At 46.8% G+C, this 11999-nt stretch overlaps 1 protein-coding gene across 6 annotated transcripts in view; it reads left to right on the top strand.

The window, feature by feature from the left end:
• RHOBTB2 (Rho related BTB domain containing 2) overlaps window positions 1–11999 on the top strand; it is a 149171-nt gene that overhangs the window by 126740 nt on the left and 10432 nt on the right. For all 6 annotated transcript variants that reach the window (XM_068272299.1, XM_068272300.1, XM_068272302.1 and 3 more), the window contains 2 exons: window positions 2319–2437; window positions 10779–10929. In XM_068272299.1, coding sequence (XP_068128400.1) covers window positions 2319–2437; window positions 10779–10929 — 270 coding nt within the window. The remainder of the gene's footprint in view (window positions 1–2318; window positions 2438–10778; window positions 10930–11999) is intronic.

The following is an 11999-nucleotide window of genomic DNA, read 5'->3' as shown; positions in this document are numbered from 1 at the left end:
TCATATTCTAATTCCCTATAAACTAAACAAGCCTCGCCCACAGCTCCACCAGTGCCTTAGCACTCTTAGCCTTAGTAGCAAGGGCTTATGGGAGCTCAGTCTGGGCAGGAGGAGGTTACTAGCCAGAGATTTCAGAGGCAGAGGGGAGGAGGAGAGGGGAGGGGGGTTTTCACAGGCTGATGGCTGGAGATACAGATCAGCTTGCCTGTGTGTAATGTGACAAACAGAATATGGCTGTCATTGTATCACAAGAAATAATCATATACTGTTGAAGGTGTTTGCAGCTAGATTTTCTGTGTAAACTATCTAAACTTTAGATAAGATTTATAGACAAGTTACTTTTTATAGTTAGTTTTTCATCTCGAATCCGCTTTGAAAATAAACCTGAGCTGACATGTGATATGATGACTTGGTTAAAGCAAACTAGCTACTTCTGTGCCAAATTGCAGCTCCCCCAGCTCGGCTGGTTCACAAGATAGGTCCCTATCCTCAAAATTTGGTGCATGAAAGAGGCTTCAGAGATATTGGGCCTCAGATATCAGCAGCATAAGCTGATAGAAAATGTGGCAGCACAGGATGGTACATGCAAGCAGCGCAATCCTTAGGGCAGCATGATCAGACACAGCTCTGATAGAGTCAGCACTACAGTAAGGCAACTTTTTATTTTAAACAACATAGTACTGTAACTTTAGTATTGCAACTTTGCACATTGTTTCATTTTGGACTTATAAGATGTACAGTCTGCTGCACATGTGTCTTATCCAGCGTAGAATATTGCAATAAACAGCACTTTTAATGCCAGATACCCTTCTTGCATTTCTAGAGTAGACTGATGTTTGGCAGACATTTGGCAACTCTCTCTCTCTGGCCACACCCCCTGCCGCTCTCCCACCTCCCTGCACACTGGATAGGAGAATCATTCTCTCCTTCCAGCGTCGTGACCCAGAGGTCACAAAAGGGAAAGTGGGCCAGTGCGGCCTACAGGAATTTTTTGCGGCTACCTGATCCGCTCAGCCCCCCGGATCGGGTAGCCTATGTTTTTTTTTTAAATCTATGAGCCCACCTTGGGCTCTCTTTAAGGCGCTGGGAAATTTGGGTGCAGGGTGAAGCTGAAAGACGACTCACCCTTCTCTTGCAAAATTCCTGGCTATTTTCAATACTATTTCACACTGTTTATTTCATAATTTGGGCTCCAGCTATTGACAGAATTACTTTGTGAGTGGCAGAAGAGCCTAAAATAGCGCATCACACCACAGCGTTGCATGCCCCCGCCCCCAGAACATATGCACGTTGGACTTAACTTGCAACTAACCTCTGTCACGTGCACACCTCACGACTGGAAGTGCGTCATACGACTCCACTGCTATGCGCATGTGAGCCACACCACTGCCACAACAATCTATAAAGATTTTTGCAATGCCATTGACTCCACTGCAATCGTTTGCCATGCAGTGCAGTTTGTACTGCTTGGCAACTCACTGCAGAGCCTGCGCCGATTGAAGAACTGCCGTTGCGTCACAGCTCAGGTACTGTGGTCTCCTAGAGACTAATAGCCGCTGCGGTGGGGGAGATTACCGCGGCGTGACGTGTGCAAGTGGCCTAAACACCTATGCCCATTATGCGACTTTTACAACAATTTTTTCAATAACTGGCAATTTTTGGAGCGACGAGTGATCATTTCAGTGATGTCAGTACGCCCATGCAATTACATGAACCACATTTGGCGACATGCAGTGATAACGACTGCCATGGCGGATCGGATCTTTGTTCCTCGACAACTCCGGCGCAAAGTGCTACGATCTTTTGAACTGTTGTTTGCGCCCGTCGTGTGCCGTCGCGTGTACCCGCCAGCAGGAAGATGGATCTGGGAATGCTTCTCGTTGGAGGATGTAGTTGTGATCCATCTTCTTGCGTTCTTAGGTGAGCATTCACCTTAAGCGAGCGCCGCTATAGCCTTCATTCAAATTATGGCCTATGGCGGCACCAGTTACCTGTCTTGTTTTACCCTACCAGAACTCTGCTGCATAGTCACATTGCCCTAACAGCAGCATGTTACTGGTCTCTACTACTCCTGATATTTTCAGTGCTCAGAATAGCCTAAGGGCAGAAGGAGGTTTTGAGCTGTGTCAGCACATGAAGACACACACATCAAAACGCCTTCAATGAAGCATGGTAATAAATGCTGTTCTTACAAAATGCAAAGTAAGATGTGTGAGTGGTGACTACAAATGCAAGTTCTTGGTTTCCCTTTAAGAAAGTAAAATAGTTTTTCTTGTACATCTACCTTCCTTTTGATCTTTTGTTTAATTTCCTCACAGATGTGACTTTTGTTCTGGATGACGGCAGTATAAAGGCCCATAAGCCTCTGCTGATCTCTGGCTGTGACTGGATGGCAGCCATGTTTGGAGGCCCTTTCCTGGAGAGCAGCACCACTGAGGTGACGAGCTGGAGAGTTGTGGATGATAATATGGAGTAATGATAATAGAGCAGTTTTATGAAGTTGATTGATTAACGTAAGTGTGAAATCTATTCCTGGTAGAGGGTGGAGAACAGGGTGAGTCAGAGCTGGAGAAAGGGATGAGGGTGGAGCTAGGGGTTAACACAGGTTAGGCATGTGACTTATGTGTTACATCCTGTCTACAAACATTGTCATGTACAGTAACAGGCCCCGGGCATGGAGAAAACCTTGCAGAACACCTTTCGCATTTTATAGATGTAGCTTCAGATACGGTACTCGCAGTAATGTACTGTGTAGACTCGTATTAAAGTGATGAGGCTGATTTACTTGTATTTGTTGTGTTAGATCAGCTATGCGGTATTTTCCACAGGCTGCCCGGAACAAAATGTGACACCTCCACAGCCAAGCAGCTTATGTCCTCTATTGTTTCTTGTTATTATTTCTGCACGCTTTCATTAGCTATATCAATTATTGTTACATTTATGTTTTCATTATCTCTGTTATGTGCCCATGTTTGTATGTCACGTTATACATCACCGTGGGAGGGCAAAGTACAAGTGAGGACAGAGGGGCACAGTACAAGTGGGCACAGAGGGACACAGTACAAGTGGACACAGCAGGACACAGTTCAAGTGGGCACAGAGGAGCACAGTACAAGTGGGCACAGAGGGGCACAGTACAAGTGGGCACAGAGGGGCACAGTACAAGTGGGCACAGAGGGAGACAGTACAAGTGGGCACAGAGGGGGAAAGTACAAGTGGGTACAAAAGGGCGACAGTACAAGTAGGCACAGAGGGGGACAGTACAAGTGGGCACAGAAGGGCGACAGTACAAGTGGGCACAGAGGGAGACAGTACAAGTGGGCACAGAAGGGCACAGTACAAGTGGGCACAGAACAGGTGGGCACAGAAGGGCACAGTACAAAAGTGGGCACAGAAGGGCACAGTACAAGTGGGCACAGTACAAGTGAGCACAGAAGGGCACAGTACAAGTGGGCACAGAAGGGCACAGTACAAGTGGGCACAGTACAAGTGGGCACAGAAGGGCACAGTACAAGTGGGCACAGTACAAGTAGGCACAGAGGGGACAGTACAAGTGGGCACAGGGGGCACAGACAAGTGAGGGAAGACATGCTTAGTCAGATGAGGAAATAAGCATAGCACCCCAATGTCCCTTTTTCAGTCCCTCTTTGGGAGCCAAATCCCTCTTTCTTCCTCATTTGTCCCTCTTTCAGGACTCATGTACAGATCTGTGTAAATATATGTGTTTTTTGTTTTTTTTTGTGAAAAATGTGTTTAATAGACTCTTAACATTATTTCTGTCATTTAATAAGTTGATACATTTCTTTTTTTTCAAATGTTAAAATGAAGGAGAACTAATGACCATAGAGAAGACTAGTGCGGTCTAAATGATAAAACTGCGTCTTCCGCTTCTGAATTCTTTCTGCTATCAGTGATTAGGGGTGTGTCAGGGGCATTATTAGAGTTGTGAAGGGTGTGTGGTTAGGGGTGTGTCTTAAAGTGTCCCTCTTTCTTATCTCAAAAAGTTTTGAGGTATGAAATAAGTGTATGAAGTACCGGAAAGACTGAGGCAGAGGTTTTGTTACACTATTTTATTTGGGGCCTGTGCCAAGAAAGCCTGTGTGGGTGCAGTTCAGGAGGCAGCAGCAATCCTCTGTAAGCCTGGTCTAAAATAACTCTCTGCGTGAGGTAGAGGTGTATTAGATGGGTGCCGCTATACAACACAGTCATTCTAGTTCAGGCGCAGCACGTGAGAGGATTGCTGCAGCAGGCAGGGGAGGCTGCAGGATATGATCAAACTGGAAGGTGAGTATGGTCTCTTTTGCAAAGATCCGTCCATTTTGCTGCATTACCCCATGTGTGCTGTATTACATAGATTAACCAAAGCAATACAGAGTACAAATAAAATACTAAACATATCTATATCCATGTCTCTGGACAAAAACGCACATAATCAACAACAAGAGAAAGCGTCCATGACACTACAATTCATTAGATAACCAACTCCATAGTAATCATTTAAAATACTTTATTAAGGGTAACAAAAAAATCTATAAAATCAATTAAAATAGATCAGTGGTAGGTCTATACGTAAGGGGTATTCACAATAAATAAATACAAAACTGTATCACAATAGTACATCATAAGGTAAGCGGCCGAACTGCAACAATGTGGGTAGCAGAAATGCAATCAATCACCTAGCCGCACTGTGTGACAGTTGATAACACATATACACAATAACCATGCTGCCCACACCTGTAATTTAATATGTAATACACATGTATAGTCGGCCATGCACTTACCCACTGAGAGGGCCGGCCTTAGGTTTCACAGCGCCCTGAGCGTAACCAGATTTTGGTGCCCCCCATTCATCCTCCTCACATGTGCGTGCACACTCACAAGCACACACACACGCACACAGGCCCATATGCAAGTCTCGTTTTATCCTGAGAAATCGCACAATTCACAGCAGGGGAAAGAAATCATCAAAAAACGCCCAATGCAAATGCAACTGGAATGCAATGTGAACGAGGCCTAACTGTATATAGGCAGCAGATACGCCCTTTAGTAATATATAGACAGGCAGACAGCCAAAACAGATTCCCTCTCCCCACTTTTGTGTATGTAGGCAGATCCCCCCTTTAGTATATATAGGCAGATCCCCCCCCCCCCTTAGTGTATATAGGCTACTAGTCTTGTATATGTAGGCAGATCCCCTCTTTAGTATATATAGGCAGCCTATATATACTAAAGGGGGGATCTGCCTACATATACAAGACTAGCAGCCTATATACTCTTAGGGGGGGGGATCTGCCTATAATAGTGATAGTAAGTGGATGGTGGCTGAGTAACAGTGCAGGTAGCGACGGTGGCAGACAGTGCAAGTAGAGACGGGTAATGGGTGGTGGCTGGGTGACAGATGTGTGGGTAGTGGCTGGTGGCTCGGTGACAGATAAGTGCAGGTAGTGGGTGGTGGCTAGGTGACAGCGCAGGTAGTGGATGGTGGCTGGGTGACGGCGTGAATAGTGACTGATAGTGGCTGGTGGCTTGGTGACAGATAAGTGCAGGTAGTGGATGGTGTCTGGGTGACAGCGCAGGTAGTGGGTGGTAGCTTGGTGACAGATAAGTGCAGGTAGTGGGTGGTGGCTAGGTGACAGCGCAGGTAGTGGATGGTGGCTGGGTGACGGCGTGAATAGTGACTGATAGTGGCTGGTGGCTTGGTGACAGATAAGTGCAGGTAGTGGATGGTGGCTGGGTGACAGTGCAGGTAGTGGATGGTGGCTGGGTGACAGCGTGAATAGTGACTGATAGTGGCTGGTGGCTTGGTGACAGATAAGTGCAGGTAGTGGATGGTGTCTGGGTGACAGCGCAGGTAGTGGGTGGTAGCTTGGTGACAGATAAGTGCAGGTAGTGGGTGGTGGCTAGGTGACAGATAAGTGCAGGTAGTGGGTGGTGGCTAGGTGACAGCGCAGGTAGTGGGTGGTAGCTGGGTGACAGATAAGTGCAGGTAGTGGGTGGTGGCTGGGTGACAGTGCGGGAAGCGAAGAGTAGTGGAGGGTGGCTGCCAGGTACCAGATATTAGGGGTGGCTGGGTGACAGTGCGGGTAGTGCAGATAGTGGGTGGTGACTGGGTGACGGTGCAGGTGGCGACAGGGAGTGGGGGTGACTTATGACAGTGCAGGTAGTGACGGGTACCTGAGGGGTGAATGGATGACATTGCAGGAAGCGACAGGTAGTGTGGGGGGGGGGGCTGCGTGGTAGTGCAGGTAGTGACAGGTACTGGGGGGTGGCTGGATGACAGTGCAGGAAGCGACAGGTAGTGCGTGCAGGGGGCTGTGTGATAGTGGGGTTGCGACAGGTTCTGGGGGTGACAGTGCGGGTAGCGACAGGCAGTGGGGGTGGCTGGGTGACAGTGCAGGCAGTGGGGGTGGCTGGGTGACAGTGCAGGAAGTAAGGGTGGCTGGGTGAAAGTGCAGGCAGTGGGGGTGCCTGGATGACAGTGCAGGAAGTGGGGGTGGCTGGGTGACAAATAGCGCAGGTAGTGAGGGGAGGCTGGGTGACTGACAGTGCAGGCAGTATGGGTGGCAGTGGGGGGACACTTGGTGACAGTGCTAGGAAGTGGCTGGCAGAGTGGGAAACATCAGAGCATAGGTGACCTGGTCCTACCTCTCTCTGGTGGTAAGCAGCATTCGGACTGCCAGTGTGCCAGGCAGCAGTTACACAGTCAGAACCTCTTCTCCCCTCCAGCCTCGCAGTCCAGCTCTTCTCCATGTGCAGGGGGCTGACCCTCTTTCCCCAGGCTGGAAGCTGGGGGGGCTTTACTGTTAGAGTGACAGCTCCCCGAATGCAGGCAGACATGAGGGAGGCAGAGCCTGTTATTCCTTAGCCCCCCTCCAAGCCTGCCGTGTTACCCAATCACGCGGCAGGGCGGGGCTTAGGAGGTGGAGCTAGCAGCCGGCATGATGGGTCTTCTAGAGGCAGCCGCAGCTCACAACAGTTTGTTGGTCTTCGCCCCCATCACCCCCCCGCAGCACCATGGGGCGGGGCGTAACGCAGCGAGAGCGAGACGGACCCAGCCGGAGCCCGCAGCCAGGAGCCGGGCAGATATGCGGTCAGGGCGGCAGGAGCGCCCCCTGGAAGCCGGCGCCCTGAGCGATCGCTCTGGTCGCTCAGGTCAAAGGCCGGCCCTGAGAGGATCCCCAAACAACAAAAATCTAGATTGTGCATGGTGTGGAGGTCTTGTTGTTCGGGGATCCTCTCAGTGGGTAGGTCTGGGCATAGATACGTCGCACACCCACCCGCCCACTTTTGCCCACATACTTACTTTCCAGTCCAATCTGTAAATTTCGATTTCGACTGGAAATTGATCTAAATTGCCATGTTGGGTCACCAGTCTTCAGCAGATTCGAGTGAATGGGCACCTTAAAGAGGAACTCCAGTGAAAATAACGTAATGAACAAAAGTGCTTAATCTGTACAATAATTATGTATAAATGATTTAGTCAGTGTTTGCCCAATCTAAAAACTCCCGGATTTACATTCTGACATTTATCACATGGCGACATTTTTACTGATGGCAAGTGATGTCAGTGGAAGGAGATGCTGCTTGCTTTTTTGGCAGTTGGAAACAGCTGTTATTTCCCACAATGCAACAAGGCTCCCACAGTGTGATGTCAGTACCATGGTCCTGACATCACACACTGGGAGGGGTTTCACCACAATATCAGCCATACAGAGCCCCCAGATGATCTGTTTGAGAAAAGGTAAAGATTCCTCATGGGAGAGGGAGTATCAGCTACTGATTGGGATGAAGTTCAATCCTTTTTTACGGTTTCTCTTTAACACAGGAGGAAAATGGGTATGCCACTTGTGGGCCTGTTTAGTTAAGCACCACAGACAACAAAGTAATGTGAAAACTGTCTTCACATAAAGTAACTGATTCATTTGCTAAAGTGAAGTGAGTGTAGGATGATCCATGATCACCATGGTTTATGTACTTTGTGCCTGCATGGTTATTAAATAAGCCCGCATGCGCAATAACCAGAACTGTTACATAGAGTGTAAAACAAACCAGAAATCTGAAGAGCTGAAAGTTAACCTCTCTTTAGTAAATCACCCCATGTAATTTAGCTTTTGCTGTTTGACAATTAGGCCTTGTTCACATTGCGTTCGGCTTGCGTGTCCGTCCGCGGTGGGCTTATTTTAAGGCGTTTTTTTCCGATTCTCGGCGCTCAGGTGGGCGATTTTTTTTGTTGTTGTTGTTAGCGGTGTCCGACGCGTTTTTCCAGGGCGTTTTGGTAATTCACTCCCTGACGCAAGTCAGGAAGTGGACTCTTTGATCCGGAAAATAATAAATAAAATGTATTTATTCTTAAAAACCTTTTTCCTATACCTTCTATTAAGGTGGAATTGCCTAAAAAATGGCTCAAGCACCGCTTATTTAAATGGATCGGAAACGAACCGCTTAAATATGAACTATCTTCATAGAAAATCATTATGTAAGTGCTTTCAGGGCGATTTTGAAAAATTGCCCGCTTTTAAAAAAATAACAAAAATGCCTGCAGTGTGAACAAGCCCTCACTGAAGAAGTTTCTTTTTTTTTAAAGATCTCAGAATGTGAGGGAAATGTGTAATGCCAACTGACCTTTTTGCCTTCTGGTTAAAAAAAAGCAGAACGGCACTCGTACACAATAAAAAGTCTTTATTTCACAGATAGTTGCTGAAGAAATCCACTGCTCTGTGTTTCTGTGTTTGTTTAGCCAGATCAAAGCTATACATTGGTGCATATTCCACAGTGCTCTACACATTTGCTCAGAGAATTTGCTTTACTGGTACTGTCCCTCAGTAGGGCTCACCATCTAATGGGTGGGTGTTGACAAAGCCAGTGGGCATGCCATTATGTTTGTGGGAGGAAACCTGGAGCACTCATAGGACACCCATGCACATTCACAGAATACTGGAAAACTCCATGCAGGTAGTGTCCTGGCATGGACTGTAGGACTGCAAAGCAAATGCACTACCCTTCAGGCCATGCATGGTTCAGGGTTTGGTTTTAGCTGATTGGCATCATGACTTCTGTGAAGTTCATTTCTTAGTAGTTTTTTGATGACTTTTGGACATGTAGATAAGCAACAATTTGCCAAGGTGTATGGAAAGGCCAGTGTTATATTACACAGTATATCCAGTGTACAATTATAGTGGTGCTTAAGTTACAGGTGCTGGAAATACTATCATAATCTAGCTTCTTAGTGCGCACCAATGTAGAATGCAGGAGAAACAGAAATTAATTAGCCTCATGACCTACACCAATCCGTGTGCCGCGGAACGTGAGACGAAACACATTTGACACGTGGCACATCTTCCCGAACCGGATGGTAAAATGTGTCCAATGATAGCCTAGAAGGTATACTGTCCATTCTCACTAGGCTAATCACCGCATCTGCGTTGCCCGTTTCACCTCCATCCACGTCGCTGCCACGACATCATACTCGTGTGTCCCACTGCCTGTCGCCGCCGAACGGTTACTTCTAAACAGCCCAGTGGCTGGGGAATCTCCATTGGGCTGCAAAAGACCAATGGGAATCCTCGGCAACAGTAAAAATTCTCATTGGTTCATGTTGGACCAAAGAAAATTCTCCCTGTTGCTAGGGAGAATAGGCCTGCTGTAGCCTATGGAGAGCCCCAAGCTTCTGCTGGCCTCCTGGCTGTATTAAAGAGAATCTGTATTGTTAAAATCGCACAAAAGTAAACATACCAGTGCGTTAGGGGACATCTCCTATTACCCTCTGACACAATTTCGCCGCTCCTCGCCGCATTAAAAGTGGTTAAAAACAGTTTTAAAAAGTTTGTTTATAAACAAACAAAATGGCCACCAAAACAGGAAGTAGGTTGATGTACAGTATGTCCACACATAGAAAATACATCCATACACAATCAGGCTGTATACAGCCTTCCTTTTGAATCTCAAGAGATCATTTGTGTGTTTCTTTCCCCCTGCAGTTCTCATGCACTGAAGTTTCAGGCTGCTTGTTTCTTCCTGCAAACAGCTTTGCCCTTGTCTGTAATTCTTCAGTATGTGAAAGCCCAGCCAGCTCACAGGACGATTTATCCAGCTTGTAAAAGATAAGAGAGAAGAGAGAAGCTGCTCTAATCCTAAATAACACACAGGCAGTGTGCATAGAGGGGCCTGGAAGGGGGAGTTCATAGCAGAACCACAACACTGAAGAACTTGGCAGCCTTCCAGACACAGGCCGACAAGTCTGACAGGGGAAAGATACATTGATTTATTACAGAGACAGTGATAGTATAAAGTGCTGCAGTAAGCCAGAACACATTAGAATAGCTTTTTGAACTTGTAGGATGATAAAAAACAGGATGCAATTTTTGTTACAGTCTCTTTAAGAGCGGGACTGAGTGTCGGCAACCGGCGGCGGGACAGGTGAGCGCCGATGCAGACGTGATCTATGCAGGAGTGGACAGGCTGACGTGCAGGTGTGGAGGTGGAATGGTCAGGTGTAGTTGTTGCATGCGGACTCAGAACGGACAATGCCTTGCGGATGCTTACCATTTCCGTTCGGTATCCGCTCAAGTGTGAATCGACTCTAACACACCAGGAATAACAAACAAGTTTATTCATGGCTCACATTGTAGACATTGGATGTAATAAGACATTTGTCCCTAGAACACACTGCCACCCTGTGGTTATAGCTGGTAATGCATAGATATACACATAATCAACTGTTGTCAAATTCACATTCCAACAACAGGTTTTTCATTGACCTCTCTGCTCTGTATACACAGGTGGTTCTCCCGTACACCTCGAAGGCCAGCATGCGTGCGGTGCTGGAGTACCTCTATACCGGGCAGTTCTCTGCAGGACCTGACCTTGACCCGCTGGATCTCATTATACTGGCAAACAGACTTTGCCTTCCTCACTTAGTGGCTCTAACAGGTATATATTGCATTGCTAGGATACACATAGGGAACAAATATGGCTGAGCTAACCACATTTCCTCCACTGCTTGTGAGAGGAATCGATCCAGGTGGAGATCGCCACCAGATTAACAGTTTGCTTGGTTGCTAATAAGAACATTCCTAGCACATTCTTATTTGTGGAGTATATATTCTGAGACCTGAAAGACAAGACAAGACACAGGACATTTATATTGCTCTTTTCTCCTGGCGGACTGAAAGTGCCAGAGCTGCAGCCACTAGGATGCACAATGCCATTTGCCGTTCAATCTACGGGAATCGGACCATTATCTCCATCATGTTTGATCTGCTTCTGTTTCAGAATCAGAATCGCTTTTATTTCGCCATGCACGACTGGGTCGTGCCCAGGAATTGGGCTTGGCACATGAATACAGGGCATATACATAGAGACATACACATCGCTTCAACACATAGACATATACATAACCATATACATAAACAATATATGTATATATGGTTATGTATATACGGGATCGATTTTTCAAAGTTGTCACGAGAAAATCACTCCTGTTAACATTCAGTAGCAGATTGGACATGTACATAGGATGCAACTTCCTATTAGATTACCCATCGATCGGACAGGAAACTGCATCATGTGTACCCAGCATTAAGGACCAGAGCCGCCCTTTCCCTATTTTGCATTGTGGTAGCTGTGATTGGCTCACAGTCATTTGAGTATCAGTAATCTGACTAAGATACGGAAGCTCTGCTGTCACTGTGACAGCCGAGCAAGCAGGTGCAGCAACGGAACAGTGCTAGAGTGATGAGACCACACAGAGTGGCTGATCTATGCCCTGGATGGGATAGCAGCACCCAAACAGGGCGTAGATTTCATTTAGCAAGGTCTGGAAGTGGCTAAGCATGGTACCCACCATACAGTTTTCACTTCAGATCTGAGCTCGTGAACAAATTGATATTTAGATCTGACATCCATCAGATACAGACGAGAGTTCGAATGCGCACATATTTTTTTTTTCATCTTCTTTTTCCATTTCCAATAATTTTTCTGATTGAATATCGATCAAAAAT

The sequence above is a fragment of the Hyperolius riggenbachi genome, chromosome 3 (genome assembly GCF_040937935.1).
Source record: "Hyperolius riggenbachi isolate aHypRig1 chromosome 3, aHypRig1.pri, whole genome shotgun sequence".
Lineage (NCBI taxonomy): Eukaryota > Metazoa > Chordata > Amphibia > Anura > Hyperoliidae > Hyperolius > Hyperolius riggenbachi.
This window is presented reverse-complemented; position numbering and strand designations above follow the sequence as displayed.